Source organism: Anabrus simplex, chromosome 1 (assembly GCF_040414725.1).
Source record: "Anabrus simplex isolate iqAnaSimp1 chromosome 1, ASM4041472v1, whole genome shotgun sequence".
In the NCBI taxonomy this organism is placed as follows: domain Eukaryota; kingdom Metazoa; phylum Arthropoda; class Insecta; order Orthoptera; family Tettigoniidae; genus Anabrus; species Anabrus simplex.
Genome location: NC_090265.1, coordinates 575,603,154 through 575,620,848, shown reverse-complemented (window position 1 = coordinate 575,620,848; position 17,695 = coordinate 575,603,154). Strand labels below are relative to the sequence as shown.

The 17,695-nt window shown below is 40.8% G+C and overlaps 1 protein-coding gene across 1 annotated transcript in view; it reads right to left on the bottom strand.

The window, feature by feature from the left end:
* The window catches only part of LOC136880382 (collagen alpha-1(XVIII) chain), a 177,824-nt gene that overhangs the window by 142,517 nt on the left and 17,612 nt on the right, over nucleotides 1–17,695 (bottom strand). The window contains exons 5-7 of the mRNA XM_067153301.2: nucleotides 17,235–17,390; nucleotides 10,862–10,970; nucleotides 9,626–9,714 (exon numbers count right to left, since the gene is read on the bottom strand). Coding sequence (XP_067009402.2) covers nucleotides 9,626–9,714; nucleotides 10,862–10,970; nucleotides 17,235–17,390 — 354 coding nt within the window. The remainder of the gene's footprint in view (nucleotides 1–9,625; nucleotides 9,715–10,861; nucleotides 10,971–17,234; nucleotides 17,391–17,695) is intronic.

Here is a 17,695-nt window from a genome sequence, read left to right as displayed (position 1 = left end):
ATAAAAATAATACGCTAGTATAGGCAAAATATCGAATTTGTCGTATAAGGACGAGACTAAGCTCAATTTAATCATCTTGACGCAAAGAACGAAACTCGGTAAGCCCTACGGGCCCGAAAACCATGTTTTAAGTCCCTAAAACAAACCGTTACGGAGATATTGGCAGTTGGCACCACACTACCCCTGCTCTAGGAATCGGATAAAAGAAATGAACTGCCGTAACCATGGCAACGTCAGCTCCAGGATTCTAGAGCAGCGAGATTATGTATGTACGTTTGGGCATAGCTGCCAACCAAAATTGGTACAAATAAGATAATATCTGGAAAGAATATACTGTTGTGTAAGGCACTCGACTCCTTTGGGCGGGGATGGAAAGGGAGTGAAGTATAAAAATCTTGCTACTGTATATATATAAAGGGATGTATGTGTGTGTGTGTGTAAATGACACACCTCTTCCTAAACCACTGGAGCAATTTCAACCAAACTTGATAGCCTACACGTATTACTTACTATCGGGAGACGAGCACTGTGGGGGTAAACCATCCCTAGCGCCCTTAAGGGAGTGGGGTCAGGGGTGGTGTAGTTATAAAAATAATCGAGAATAGTGTCGAATTCATAGTTTTTGGGGTCACTGAGTTGAAAAGTAACACTCCAGAATTTTTTAAAGTCGAAGTTCAGCCCTCTTTCAAGTGGGGAGTGAAGGGGGGTGAGATATAGAAATAATTAAAAACAGTTTCGAATCCATAGATTTCAGGGTCTCTGAGATGAATAGTAATACTTCGGATTTTTTGCAAGTCCAAGTGGTGGTGGTGGGGGGGCGAAGGGGGTGAGATATAAAAATAATCGAAAAAATATATATAAAATCTTATCTTCTTCTTCTTACTATATATAAAATGGATGTGTGTTTGTGCGTGTGTGTGTGTGTGTAAATGACACATCTACTCAACCACTGGAGCAATTTCACCAAACTTGGTACACTTATCAATTAGTATCAGGAGACAAACCGCGTAGGGTTAAGACACCCCTAGCACCCTTATGTGCAGGGGGCGAGGGGGTGGTATAAAAATAATCTAGAATATTATCGAATCCTTCAACAAGGCACGTTTAATTAAATTACCAGATTCTGAAAATGTTAGTTCCTTGAATGAAATTGAGACATGCTTGAGGAAAGAAAAACACCTACTCGACCTATTATCAGAACTAGTGAAATTTATATGAATAGTGCAGACAATTCCGGTAACGTTCTGTACCGCTTAAAATAATTAAGTTACAACTCCATTTTTACGTTATTTACCGCTTCATTAAAAACCATAGGGCAGAATTGGTGCCGTATTCAAGTAGGCCAAAGCAGAATATACAAGTTTATACAAAGGGCACTAGGAAAGTTTTTGCATTTTTGCAATCTGAGTGAACGCTTTAGACGCTTTCAAAATAATATCCACCACACTCAATACACTTCCCCCTACGTCAAAACCAGTTACTGAACCAACTCTGCCACTTTTCTTCGGTTACATTTTCACACTCTTGATCACATGCTGCCAGACGCTCCTCCTCGGATGCAAAACGCCGCCCTTTCAGCTTCATCTTCACTTCTGGGAAGAGTGCGAAATCACATGGGGCAAGATCAGAACCATATGGAGAGTGATCAAGCACAGTCAACCCTGATCTGGCAAGAAAATCCATTGTTACATTAGTACGATGTGCTGGAGCATTGTCGTGATGCAAGAGCCAAGTGTTGAGCCGTGACATAGGACGGAGCTGCTTGAGAGCCTAGATGACCTGAGGCAGACAAGTCTCACTGCACCACTTCGCAGTAACTGTCCTTTGTGTTTCTAGCACAACCCGAGTCAGGATGCCCCGTTTAGTGAAGAATACTGCAATCATCCTTTTCTTCATTGACCTTGACTTTCGCACAGTCACAGGAGTATCCTCATCTTCAAACAGCCACACCTTATTCTGGGGTTTTGTTGGGACATCGTAATAATAAAGCCAAGTTTCGTCATCTGTAACAATGCTATTGACGTTACGCGAAATCCCATTTTCGAACTGTTTTAGCTTTTTTCGGCACCATTTCACTCGATGTGTCCTTTGTTCCTCTGACAGTGAATGGGGCACCCAAAGGGAACGAACCTTTCTAACATAGTGATGGTCGTATAGAATTGAAGGAATAGCTGGTGCAAGGATGTGGAGGGTCTCTTCTACCTGCCGATATATCAGCCGCCTCTCTTGCTGCAACATTTTCATCACAGCTTCAATGTTTTCCTCAGTCACTGATTCAGACGGTTACCCAGAACGAGGATCGTCTTCAACCCCAACATTTCCCGTCTGGAACTCTTTGTACCAGCGGAAAATTGTTGTCCGATGTGGACAGTCTTTTCCCAGCACAGGAGTCATTTCCTCCAGGCACTGGTCAACAGTTAATCCACGAGAAAAATTGTAGCGGATAATTGCGCGATATTCACCTTTAGACCACACTGACATCTTAACTTGCTTTCAATCCCACTGCTTGGTAACAACTGGTGTGAAGGTCGCGCCTTGCTCTCTTCTAGACCGGTTTTCACCTCTCTTTTCATCCCTCACTATAACAGGGGTGTCCAGCCAACCGTTTTTGCATATTACAAAACTTTCCTACTGCCCTTTGTATATTTTATAACTTGCTTTACGTCGCACCGACACAGATATGTCTCACAGCGACGATGGAATAGGAAGGGGCTAGGAGTGAGAAGTAGCGGCCATGGCCTTAACTAAGGTACAGCTCCAGCATTTACCTGGCGTGAAAATGGGAAACCACGGAAAACCATCTTCAGGGCTGTCGACAGTGGGGTTCGAACCCACTATCTCCCGAATGCAAGGCCGCAGCTGCGCGCCCCTAACCGCACGGCTAACTCGCTATATCAAAGCAAAATATTATTTGTAAAGTAAATATATTCATATGAGATAAATGTACATAAAATTCTACCTATTTTTCAACGTTTAGTAATTATTACACTGTTCAGAATTCACTCACATCTCTCAGTGACAACAAGAGCATGCCTGACTTTCCAGACCAGCATTCCGCCCTCATAAATATCAGCTTACTCTTTCAATAATTATTTACCAGTAGAGTTACCGAACAGAACATGTAGCTCATCGACGATTGTGACTCGGTCAAGTTATAAGTAGGGCCCGGAGTTTTATGCATTCATAGGTTAGAATGCAAACTTACTTAAGCGAGTAGCAGGAATAGTCTACCTTCACAACGACCATGCTATGAGGTTTGCACGAACATTAGGGGTACGGCCCATCAGAACCCCTGTCATTTATGTTACTCTTGCTACACTATGGAAGAGCGGGTGGCCGACACTCCCTACTAACCAGATTAATTTGCAATCTAACCTGTTACTGCATAAAAATCCGGGCTTTAGTTATAAGCGAGACTGACCATTTACTTATTGCTCTGCATGCCTCAGAATGTGAGGTTCGCAGTATATCTGGTGTTCCACTGCACATCTAGAACTGGTTGGCCTTGCATTCGGCTCGTGCCCACAGCCAAAGCAACGTCTTGATCTGAGTCCAATCCGGCGAAACATTTTCACCCTGACCCGATCTGTAGGCCTATACAGCAATTGCCCTTGCTCCCTGGATCGAAGCTCTCGGGTAGTACCTGATTGGGCCATGGTCCAGTCTAATAAGTTCGGAATATCTGGCACACGCCCGCCCTGTGCAGGGCTCTATGTAACACAGAGGGGGAGATGGAATTGTAATAGTAATAATAATAACCGCATGGTCTCAGCTATCGAGCTATAGACCTTAAAACTTGGTGCCATTTACACAGCCTGCCTACCACCATCGACATTCCGATTATGCTACTACTGTAGCCTATTTAGGAAAGAAAGCGGAATTCAGTTGGACAGATTCTGTAACACTTAGGTGTCGTGTCTATACTGAATTACACGTCAGTCCATGCCTTGCAGATTCAATATCAGAAAAACTGAAAGTGAATATTCTTGTAGAATCAATTAACACACCCATCCATAGCGGCTGGGAAAGTTCTGGTTCGAATCCAGAGACTGGTTAGATGTTCGTATCTTTCACCTGAAACGTTACCCATCTCCCATGGTATGGACGAGGAGTTCAGCTTATGGGAGACATATACAATTTCTATTGCGTGCCAAAAGCCTGGGTTCAATTCCAAACCTCTCCCCAACGTTCATGTGGGAGTGAGGGCATGTGACGTTGTTGATAGTGATTCGCCTGTCGGGTGGAGGCGTTAAGCCGAGAGAGAGAGAGAGAGAGCGAGAGAGAGAGAGAGAGAGAGAGCGAGAGAGCGCGCGCGCATGAGCGTTAACTAGAAAGGCAGGTACACCATGGCTCTTAACATTTCATTCTCCTCCGTACTCAATTGGCCAAATACTCGTAGCTATGAATGCCATCACAAACTTCTTGATACTATGTAAAACATCGTAAAGAAGAGAGAAATAATGCAAGTCAGTTGATAATTTCTGGTTAAATATTCTCTCGTTCAACGACTAAGTAGTAGAGATCACTGCCGTTTTAATTTTTAACACGCATAGCTATTCTAACTCCTTATAAAACGAGAGCTAAGGCAGTGGAAAAGGTAATGATATTTGAAACTTCTTTGAGGAAATTTCAGCAAAAAAAATAAGCCAAAGAAGAATTAAAAGGGATTTTGGCAAGGTTGGGGAGCTGGGGGGAGGATGTTCATTTCCTGTTGAAGACTGATGAGGAAATGAGGGCGCGAACTCTTCAAAGAGTAATGGAGGCGGGAGCCTGTCTACACAGTTTTTAATAGCACAGTCCTGACCAACAAGTCTGCGACATAGCTTGCTAAATAAGTATGTCCAAAGATAGAGGAGATATATTTCGAATCTGCTGTACATCAAAGACCTGTCTGAGGATCAAGGCTAGGTCAAACTTCGGAACATAATCAGAATTGGGAAATAGGAAATCATTGAAACCTCCTTCGGTCACTTCGTTCCCAGCCGGCTCAACTAAATTACTTGGAAAATTGTTATTGTATAGAAAAGCCTCCGTGGCTCAGGCGGCAGCGCGCCAGCCGCTGGCCGCTGTGTTCCGTGGTTCAAATCCCAGTCACTCCATGTGAGATTTGTGCTGGACCAAGAGAAGGCGGGGCAGGATTTTCTCCGGGTACTCCGGTTTTCCCTGTCATCTTTCATTCCAGCAACACTCTCAAATATAATCTGCCAGTCGCCAATCATTGCTCCAGACGAGTACGACAGGTTTTGGCAGCCGGCACAGTTCCTATACTCGTCGCTAGATGAGGGCTTCATTCATTCCATTCCTGACCCGGCTGTAACTGAAAACAGGCTGTAGATTTTCATTATTATTGTATAGAGAAGACTTAGGAATTATTTATTATGAGTTCCTGCTCCTGAAAATATTCCTTGTCGGGGGCTAAAGAATCCATAAATATGTGGTTTTCATCGAAGACAACATCATTCTGTGAGTAGCAGATAACTAGTTGAAAAGTAGTCGATACTCAGATATTTAACAAAAAGGTGTGTTGAAGAGACAGTATATTTTAAAATACAATTCTATTTTAATACTTACGAACTCACACTCTGGATACGAGATTTTCAAATATGTTGTCACATACTACCCTAAGAAACGAGCGAGTGGCTGTGTGGGTTGGGCCACGTTGCTGGTGATGATGATGTTTGTTGTTTAAAGGGGCCCAACAGATAGGTCATCGGCCCCTAATGGTACAAGATGGAACGAAAAGACATGGCAATTAAAATTTTAAAATATATCCACTGACTAGAATTTAAAACAAATGATAATGAAAAATGATTATGAAATTAAAACAATCAGTGGATCTAATACGCAATGCCTTATTTTCTGATAGAATTATAGAAAATGTTGTATGTCCTCCGCTCTCTCCGCTCAGCGCCTGCCAGCCGCACGCACGCCAGCGTGTATATTTCGAGACTCGACGCGCAGCCTTCAGTGCGCGTACCTGTACCGTCGAGTGCACTATAAAAGGAGCTCCCTGCCTGTCACTCTCCAGCATTCTCCCCGGTGTCCTGCTCCAGAATACACTGTACGTCGAACACGGAGGCTACTCCTCTTAAAAATGTGTCTCGACCAGGTGGACTGAATTCTGGTAGTATGAGGTTTCACCTCAGGTCACTGCTCCAATTTCCCGTTCCTTCATTCCAGTCGAGCCCCGATGCTGTACTATACTCATCCCCAATCTCACTCAGGCTCCGACACACAAATTAGATTCTCTAATTGTGAACTTAGCTTCCTTTCTGTGCAAGCTCATGAACTCAGACACTTCACGTCAGAAGGAACTCTATTAGCTAATCAATGCTAGTGAAACTGATAGTTTTCGACTATCACGAACTGAACATTCCTACGAACTATCTTTTCAAGATAGAAGCTATTGTAATTACATTCAAAGTGTACATAGTGTATAGTGACAGAAACTTTCTCAAACTTAATTATCTACTTGCTTCAAGACAATTTTATGTTCATTCCTGTAAATTTATATGTGAAGCAAATAAATAAGTTGTGTTCCGGTAAACCTTACCTTGTTTACAACAGAAAATATAGATTACAATGGAATAAGGCATTGTCTTGAAGTACACACACACACGTATATATATATATATATATATATATATATCATTAAAGTTAGAAGTTACAATAACACATTAAAATACACAAACACGAACTAAGAGAGAGTCAATGGGGTAAAAGCGTAGTTGACAAAAATAAACTAATAGAAAATACACTTTTATGCACAATGAAAGAGGCCACTATCCCTGAAAAAACAGATGACGAGGTCTGCTGACTGCTCGACATCTCGTAGGATGAGGGGAAATAGCACTTAGGAGTTTTAGACTACGGCTCAGATCGGCCAGGTCCATGCACTCCGTTAGGATGTGAACCACGGTTAGATGACCGCCGCAAGTACACACCGGGGTGCGTTCACCGTTAAGTAAATAGGAGTGCGTTACTATGCCATGACCGATCAGAAGACGACATAATACCACTGCTTCTCTCCGAGAAGCCCGAAGCGAAGTAATCCATACCTCCATAGTTCCTTTCATCGCTCTCAGCTTATTTGGAAGAGGAGTGGCCTTCCACTCCTTCTCCCAATGGGACATAACCAGATGTCTCAGCTGAGAGCGAATATCACTGGCTGGAACCCTGTATGCTAACGGGGGCAATGTAACAGCCCCATTGGCAGCCTTATCAGCTAACTAGTTTCCCTCTACACGTAATTCTGGTGCCGGCACCCGAACACCCGGCCAGCAGCTCCTGGATCCGCTGCACCAGAGGGTGCCGAAGGAAACATGTATCTATAGATTGTAGCGCGCTCAAGGAGTCGGTACACAGCAGGTCATCGGACAGCGTGTACCGCAGAAATTCACATTTATCATAGAGCTGTGCTGTGTACACACTGCAGACTTCCGGTAGGGGAAAAAGAAACCTGTTTTTGTCGACATCGAACGCGCAGCCTACTCCCACTTCTGCCCTCGAACCATCCGCGAAAACAACGGACAGGAAGAGTCTCCGATAAATGGAAGCGTACGTGTTCTCCTTCGGGCCACTGTGCAAATCTTGAATGAATTCAGGTCGTCGTATTATCCAAGTAGGTACCCTACTTGATCGTCTGACAAAACAAGGAACCGAAGGTACATCAAATAATCTGTGACTCCTATCCAAGCGTATTCCAACCGGCTGCGTTGCTCGAGGTTAAACAGCGTACAGCCGACGGTTTTCATTGTGGAATACGCAAGGATAGTTTGGGTGAAGTGGCATCTGTCCTAAATTTGCAGCATAGGGGAGAAACATTTGCTGGCACGTCAGGTGTAAAGGCGGCACACCAGATCCAGCAAGCAGGCTAGCAATGGGGCTTGCACGAAAAGCTCCCGCCGCACGTGTGGTTCCCACGATAATTTGGGCCGGGCGAGTTGGCCGTGCCGTTAAGGTCGCGCAGCTGAGAGCTTGCATCCGGGGGATAGTGGGTTCGAACCCCACTGTCAGCAGCCCTGAAGATGGTTTTCCGTGGTTTCCCATTTTAACACCAGGCAAATGCTGTGTCTTAAGTAAGGCCACGGACGCTTCCTTCCCATTCCTAAGCCCCTTTCTATCCCATTGTCGCCATAAGACCTATCTGTGTCGGTGCGACGTAAAGCAAATTGTAAAAAAAACAAAAAACAAAAAAACAACAACGATAACTTGGTATCGAAAAGTAGCCCAAGAAATCGGTAAGTGTCAATTAAAGGAAGAGCGGCATTCCCTAAATAGGCCTAAAGTTCAGGATAAGAGTGAAGAGTGCGCTTCCGGAAAAAGTGTACAACAGAGGTTTTTGCGGTTGAAAACTGAAAGCCATGTTCTAAGGTCCACTGTTCTCCTCTCTTAATTGCTTGCTGTAATTGTCGCTCGGCGATGGCCATATTTTGCGAACTATAATGCAGCGAAAAATCGTCTACATATAGCGACGGTATTACTGCTGAACCAGTAGCAGCGACAATACCGTTTATGGCCATCGCTAATAGAGTGACACTGAGAACCGTTCCCTGTGGGACTCCATTTTCCTGAACGTGTTATTGCGAATATACCCTCCCTATTCGGACATGGAATAAACGGAGGGACAAAAAATTCGCAATAAATACCGGCAAGTTACCTCGGGAATTCCACTGATGCAGGACTGATAGGATGCCGTATCGCCATGTGATGTCATAGGCCTTTTTTAAGTCAAAGAAAACAGACAACAAATGCTTCGGAGAAAAGCGTCCTGGATAGAAATCTCCAGGCGTACAAAGTGGTCAGTGGTCGAGCGAGCGGCTCGAAAAACACATTGGTTCTCGGACAAAAGTCCCCTTTTCTCTAGACACCACACAAGTCGGCGATTCACCATCCTCTCAAGCAGATTACACAGAGAGTTAGATAGGCAAATAGGTCTGTAACTTCCTGCAGGTGTTTTTCAGGCTTAAGGAGAGGAATTACCATACCCACTCGCCACTGTGACGGAAACTCACCCTCTATCCAGATTCGGTTGAACACCCCAAGGAGATAGAAAATATTATCTTCGCTGAGGTGTTTCAACATCTGGTTATGGACATAATCTGGTCCGGGAGACGTGTCCCTACAAAGCGCTAAGGCGCTGCGGAGTTCATCGTCGCTATAAGACCTGTGTCGTAAAACAAATAGTTACAAAAAGTCTCTGAAAACTATAAAGTATAAACAAATATCCATACTTGCGTGCTGAAAAAGTTAATTCTGTCACACATAAAAATAAAAGTGAAGTTTGCTTGAAAACAATATCTAAATCTCCTTCTTGCCGAAGAAATTAGGATTAGTTTACTAACTTAGAATTATGAAAAAATCCCACTCAGGTCCTCCCATTCTCCCATTGCGACGGTGTTTAGTAGTAGAAGTATAGAACGTTAGCTAATTTGAAACATAATTAACCTGAACTTTGAAATCGTATGTGTGTGTGTGTGAACCTCTGGGAAAAATTCATTTAACGAGAAAAATTCATTATTAAATACACACACTATCAGATATTACAATAGAAATGAATTTCCCCAAGGTTCCGCCTTCTTCTTTTTATTTTCCAACATACAGAAGTAGTGAAAAAGGAACTTACGTCATAGTTCGCGAACTCGGACTTCCCAGGGGGTCCTGGAGGACCAGTGTTTCCCGGAGTACCGGGGGTTCCATCTCGACCAGGTTCTCCTGGAACAAATTCAAACGGCAATGTTATTTCTAACCTTCTACAAACTGTATAATTTTCTCATACGCATATAGTAATATTGCTAAGAAATAGGTACTCTTCAGTCAATGGGCTCAAGCCCAAGCAGACTGTCAATATTCACATCCATCACTTTCTACTGGAATTCTCGTAGAAACACTTGTCGTTGTTCTTTATCACCAAAAATTATTTTGAATCAGTTCACTTAGTTATGGAACCGGTGACCTCGATGTTTGTCTCTTTAAAACGACATCATCATCACCATCATAACCATCATCATCATCATCAAGAACATCTCTTAGTTTATTAAGCACGTATGGTTCGATTACAAAAACCACACAGGGGCGACCATTTCATTCATCGAGGCTGCAACCAATCGATTCGGGAGAGAGCTTCGTTCGAACCCACAAGATCTGGCTCAAAATTGAAGCACAGGATCCGTAGCAATCAACCTAAAATATATTCAGGACCGTCCAACAGCACACTCTTATTATGAGCATATTTTAGGCAACTGATTCGAATCACGACTAAGTAGGCGAATAACGTACCTTCGAGACCTCTGATTCTTTTTAGATGTCTCATTAATTAATCCTTCGTTACTTTTTACTCCTTTACTTCTTTATTACATTTTTGAGGACCGAGGATAATTAATATAATGACCATTCTCTTTACATCTCGTAAGAGAAGTAAGCTCTGCACTGAGGATATTTTGGGAAATTTTACCACAAAACTTTTCTGTATTTTTATACTTTTCAGTTAGGTCAACTTGGCCCTAGGTATAACGCGAGTTTGAAGTAAAACGGCTTATAATAGCAACAACAGACTTAGATCGTAACACAGTGCACTAAGGATTGGATAGTTGGGAGGAGGGTATAAACAACTACTGTTGCTGCTAGTGGTGTTTTTAGAAGATTGACACATTTCTGGTCTAAGTTCACGTTTCTCGGTCTTGTGCATTTAGGTGGCTTTATAAATTGGGTAACCTATGAATGGCCTTACTTTTCCATCCGATGTTTCGGACATCCTTATATTCTCTTATACTTTACTGGCTTTCCTATGCTAGAATCAGTAAAAACCGCCCTATGTTAGGTCAACGATAAATACTCATTATCATGATATTTCGTTTCTTACCTTTACTTCCTCGCAGTCCTTCTGGTCCCACGGGTCCGAGATCTCCTCGATCGCCCTTGTCTCCCTTTGGTCCAGGAGCGCCTCGCTCACCTCGAGGTCCAGATAAACCCTGAAAAGGAAAGGTGTTATCGATGTCAAATTTAAAACAATATAACATAGTATCTACGGTATCTGTCAAAATTGGATCATGCCTGCCGATTAGAGTAAAAATTAATTCACATTAACATTTTCAAAAATGATATTCTCATTCCAGGAGATATTTTTATGATGTTGCAATTTCCGTAGAGTACTCGTTTCTACTAACAGTGAGACAGCTAGATCTACCATTTTCCCTTGGTAGTAGCAGTGGTTGTAATTGTAGTTGTAAGTGGCTACTGCTACTAAAATATGCTTGGTACACCGAAAAAGATGCGAGTTCGATTTCCCAATAGGGAGCTTATACATATTTGGAAATGATACTATCCATTTAGGTGGCCTTTGATTCATACAGCTAAGAACAGAAACGAGTATGAGAACTATTTCTAGAAGCAGCAGTGGATATAGGTACTATTTTTTATTTATTTACAATTTGCTTCACGTTGCATCGACACAGATAGATCTTACGGCAACGATGTGATAGGAAAAAGCTAGAAGTGGGAAGGAAGCGACCGTGGCCTTAATTGAGGTACATGCCGAGAATTTGTCTGGTGTGAAGGTGGGAAACGACAGAAAACCATCTTCAGGGCAGCCGACAGGGTTCGAACCCATTCCCTCCTGAATGCAAGCTGATAATTACGTGACCCAAACCATGTAGCCACCTGATCGATAATATAGATAGGATCAACTACTCCATACCCCAATTAGTGCTGTAGTTACGTAATATGGGGGCCTTTATACTCCGCTTCTCATGGCTTTAGTAGTAACACTGTTCGTACTAAAATAATTACACATACTTAATGGGTGGTTTTCTCTGATATTTTATTGCTTACTATGCATGAAAAAAGTGCAAAAGAATCTCAAATCAGTCGTCACAGTAGTAAAGTCTAAAGTAACTTCTCGCTCAGTTGACCTGGGTTCTGTTCTCAAGCATTCAACCTCGCAATCACAACTGAAAATCGAAGTGGGTTAAAATTCCATTTACCGAGCTCGATAGCTGCAGTCGCTTAAGTGCGGCCAGTATCCAGTATTCGGGAGATAGTAGGTTCGAACCCCACTGTCGGCAGCCCTGAAAATGGTTTTCCGTGGTTTCCCATTTTCACACCAAGCCTTAATTAAGGCCACGGCCGCTTCCTTCCCACTCCTAGCCCTTTCCTGTGGCATCGTCGCCGTAAGACCTATCTGTGTGGTTGCGACGTAAAAGCATCTAGCAAAAAAATATATATATTTTTGGCCATACTATAAATAGGTTTCCGAGTAGTGGGAAATACCGTATCTCATGAACAAGGCGTTCAGAATGAACTTCCATAAATGCCATTCAACGTAGGTTGAAATATATGCTTGAATACAACCAATTAGTGTTTCGGTAGTATGATCTGTTAATACAGAATTTAAAATTCTAGGTATTAAAGAAACTTTTATATGTTATAGAAGGCCAATAATCATAGTGAATAAGGGCTATCTGCTTCTGCCAGACTTTAGAAATTTCGTACTTCTTCTGTTCCTCATATTGATGATATACTTTCCAAAAGGAACTAGTTAAAATACTACATAATTTCGTATGTGAATGTATGTTAGTAATGTACCTGATGCATTTACTGGACATATTCCAAAATGGCGCTTACGGAAGGTAGAGACCAGCCAAGGTAAATGAATGTATAGCAGAGTATCGATACTTAAGTATGTTAGAAGGCCATGACTGATTTAAACCTACCACACTATGAAGGCAATGTGCAACAGAGTAGAATCGACTGAATTGTTTTAAAAAAATAAGAAGGATCGAACGGATTATTAGAAAAACTTACTTAAAAAATTGACTTCATAACGACAAGATGTGCTGAACATTGCTCTGAAGAATTAAGCAAGATTGATAGTTTCTAACGAAAATATTAAGTTGAGATGACGATAATATTGAAGGAAACAACGTGCTAATCCCTGAAATACTGTAAGGAGGATATAAACCCCGGAAATTCTGGAAATTTCGTCCGGATACTTTTACGCTAATCGTCTTGAAGCATAAGGTTGACCGAGACGCAAGAGCTGAAGATTGAACTACAACAGGAGAAAATAATAGCAACGATATCGTAAATAGTGAGGCGATCATTGGAAAATTATACTTCCCAAAGGAAAATAAGCTAACTTTGAATATACGATTAAGACGAGGCAAATAATCTTCTACTGGCCTCAAGGAATAAGAAAATATTTCTGCAGAGGAAGGCTAGCAAAGATATATACAGTTATCAACGATAAATACTAAGATTTCAGAGAACCATGATGAATACATATGTTTCAGAATTGATGTATATTATCTACAGTATTCCTGAGAAAATGATGGCTTGCTAAATCGGCATAGACCGACCTGGGGAGAGATGTCGTCCTGGCAATTAAAACCACCCGACTCGAGAGGAGGAGGTCACTCAATCTGAGCTACCAGAGATGAGGATCCGTCCAGTTGTCGATCCATGGCCTGTGACCAAACCATGGAGCAGTTGAAGAGCAACTAAGGCCCAAGATATTGAATGGCGAGCTAAGTAATAGTAATAAGTAGTATAATTTCTTATGTAAAGTATTACCAGTATGTGCAATAGAACTGAATAGCCTAAGCGTGAAATAATTAAGTGTGCAATTAATATAAGGAAGTGCAGTGTGAAATATCTAAGATGATATTAACATATATTAAGTCAGTGTGAACTTAAGATGATATCTCGTGGCATAATGGTTACGTATTTATTATATTATCTTAACCAGAGGAGTGAGAATACGATTTTTAAAATGACATAGTGTAACAGATGTTTGCAAAGAATTCCAGTTAGCTAAACAGATCTATGAATGATATTGTACCATCCGAACCCAGCTTACGTCATAGAGGGACGCATATTTTGAATTATTTAATTTAGGTTACCATACCCTTTGCCGAATGATTATATTGGAAGAGTAGATACCGTATTTGGGGTTATGTGTGGAATTATACGATAAATCGTGTTGTAAGAAATGAATTCTGCGCTAAAAGAATGTCATGTCTCGTTATATTTAATGATTATTGGAGGTTAAACGCGTTAATTGCAGATGCTGAATAAGTTGAATGTAAGTTGAAATGAAGGTTATAGATGAAATAATGGAAGTGTATGTGATGTTATAAGTGAAATATTGCGCAGATTAGTAAGAAATGAGACGTATATGATATAAATAATATGCGGTATATGGGCAAGAGTAAGGCAACTACGGAAATAAAATATGCCCCAGGGAAGAACTATAGCAAGGTATGGTTAGTAAAATTATATATATATTTAGATGAAGTTTGAGAGTGATTTGAAAGTAGTAACAACTGGTGATGGGTAGATTTATGCATGATTATGTCGTATTCTGAATGAATGTTGATTGCATGGAAGATGAAACTATTATGTAACCAGTATGATAATATAATATTGAGATATCGTAATGCAGGCACTTGCACACAAGTATATGATAAATGCTTATTGGCTGTGTGCTCATTGAGCTGAGATACGTTACATAAGAAATTATCTAGCTAGAGTAGGGAAATAATATGAGATTTACATAGGATATCATCGATGTTTTTAATTTGAAATACTATACAAGCGAATATTAAGCTAGGAGCCGTATTTTAAATGGCAATAGGACCAAGAAACTTAGTACGTCATTCGATTTCTCATTTTCTTTACTTTATTCAGCACCAACGAATTCAGATAATTTTTAATATAATTCAAATCACTGATATTAGAATTCAGGACACTTTTATTGAAATTCAGATCATTCTTACAATAATATGAATACTGTAATGGTAGCATTTTTGATGATGATGAATATTTAACACCGCAAGTGATAGAATTATTTATTGAAATATTGAATTTTGACTGTGGTCAGAAGATTATGATATATTTGTGTACATAAATGACCAGACTTAAGTTTTGATAGGAAGATGAAACGGAATTTGAATTCATTTCAGGAATACTCAACCCAGAGTGTGGTGATATGCAAATTTAGATTAGAAATAAGCCAGCGCTGACTTAAAATAACTTATTCAAGAGTTAAAATACTTGTTTATTTGGTTAATGACTGAATGTTCATGAACTTGTTTTGAGACTTAACCATTCCTTTCGCGATTCTCAGTAATTTAATAAATATGTTTCTAGATTATGTTTTATATAATTGAATGAGTTCTCATTTGTAGTGATAGATTGTAGCTATGTTTAGTGAATAAGGTACTCGATAAGCGGATATGTCTTAGAAAATGTTAATTGAATTATGCGTATGCGGAGTTCACGATTGAGCGTTGAATTACGGAATTTTGAACTGCGTAGGGTGTCACTATCTCTCCCTGGACGCACGTTAAATGGAATTATAGAAAAATTAACCATTTTTCTGAAAACATGGATACCCTGAGGCGTTTATCTGACTACCTGGGAAAATAACTAAGGTCACCCTGACCCAAAGGGTGCAGTAATAAGGGTCTCCTTTGTCTGAATAACTGAAAGATTCGTTTATTCATTTTTTGCATATTCTGTTACAGAATTTAACTTAGAAAATTTCGAAAAATAAGCATACTTTTACACTTTCTTGTGAAATAGAAATATAACCTAATGGTTTCTGACTGTGATTGAAAAATAAATATCTAAAGTCTCTACATGGCACACATTCCTTGGCTCGGGGGTGGCAATGACGAGAGAAATTTGTCTGATTTTATTAGTCTGGTGTTATTCATCTTCCGTAACCGGTTAGTCGACTTCAGTCTTTTTTCGCAGGTAAACGTTTATTTCTGTAGCGTATCAATAATAATTTAGCATTTCATATATCTTTCTATCACGTAGTCAGTTTTGTTAAGAAACGTTTACACGGTAATCTCAAAGAATACAAAATCATTTAGACATCGAATAACAGAACAAATGATGAAAATATTAATTATTTTATTCATACTTCGTCAGGATGAACTGCGTTATGATTATATTATAGGAAATGTGACAGGACATGCCATCGACTAAGAAAAGACTAAGAAAAGTAAATATAAACAGGCCAATGTGTAAAAGGAAAACAACTTAAATTCATTTGTTTTAGGAACTTAGATTTGGTCTTTTGGTATAACTTCTCCGGATGGCTGAATTAACCATTTCTGCCCACACGACCGACACACTAGATAATCCGTACCAGTTATTTAATGCTGAAATAGTTGTTTCAGGGCAAGGACTAGTTTACTGATAATTCCCCTTGACGATTGACCACCGTGTTTGACTGGCCGCTTAATCTGTTAACGACTCCAGAACTTCATCCGCCTATCGCTATAAGCAATTTCAATTACGAGTTTGTTAAGCGGGCAGCCTGTACTATAACCTGCAGGGATTCAGCAGCATGTGGAATGAAGAACTGGCCGCTTAATCTGTTAGCGACTCCAGAACTTCATCCGCCTATCGCTATAAGCAATTTCAATTACGAGTTTGTTAAGCGGGCAACCTGTACTATAACCTGCAGGGGTTCAGCAGCATGCGGAATGAAGAACTGGCCGCTTAATCTGTTACCGACTCCAGGACTTCATCCGCCTATCGCTATAAGCAATTTCAATTACGAGTTTGTTAAGCGGGCAACCTGTACTATAACCTGCAGGGGTTCAGCAGCATGCGGAATGAAGAACTGGCCGCTTAATCTGTTACCGACTCCAGGACTTCATCCGCCTATCGCTATAAGCAATTTCAATTACGAGTTTGTTAAGCGGGCAGCCTGTACTATAACCTGCGGGGGTTCAGCAGCACGTGGAATGAAGAAGGTTGCAGAAAACTCAGAACTAATAAGTTTCCTTATTCTCGTCATCTTTCGAGTATTATGGACATTCTGAAGAACATAGCACTTCCTAAGTACGGGTCAGAAAATAAGCGAACAACATCTTTCCTTCTCTCTTTCTTTTTTCATTCTTTCTCTGTCCATCTTCCTTCAGCGATGTTTTGGACAGCAGACTTGGAGGGTCAGTTCTAAATTATCGCTATACCTTTTAAACAGTTAAATAATATACGTATTGTTCTGTATCATCAGTGGTCTTTTCGTATTTCATACCCGATTCGAAATATGCAGGTGGATATTCTTCTTTTCGCTACGTCTAAAACACTGGAAGCGTGGCTGGTAAGAATATGATGAACAGTAGGATTCATAATAGTAATTGTATTCTTATCCTAGAAAACCCGATATAAACAGCATACGCAATCTCTACTGACACCGAAAGAAACATATGACTCACCGAAGTTCCTGGTGCACCAGGAGGTCCATCTACACCGTCCTTTCCTGGAGGTCCTGGGATGGCGGAAGGCAACTCCAATGTTGATAACAACGCAGTGATGTTACACGAACACACTCCAGGGGGACCTGGAGGTCCTATTAGCATGTCATCAGGAAGCTGAAATTAGCAATGGTTATGGGGCAGGATTAAATAAAGAATAAATAAAATCCAATATTTTAGAACTTTCTTTCAATGGGAAGTTGAAAATCAAAGTAACAGTGTGGTTTGAGTAGAGAAACACTTTCTGGGATCTCACTCAGTGTAAAGTCACGAGGCTAGAAATCAAAATGCACTGAAATTACGAGAACAGACCATTTATTTTAGACACTTGTTGAACAGAGTCGTGGCCGTTGGCGAAATATGCGTATTGTACATTCATGCTGCTGTCGATAAATCTGTTGAATCAAGAACCCTCGAGTAAA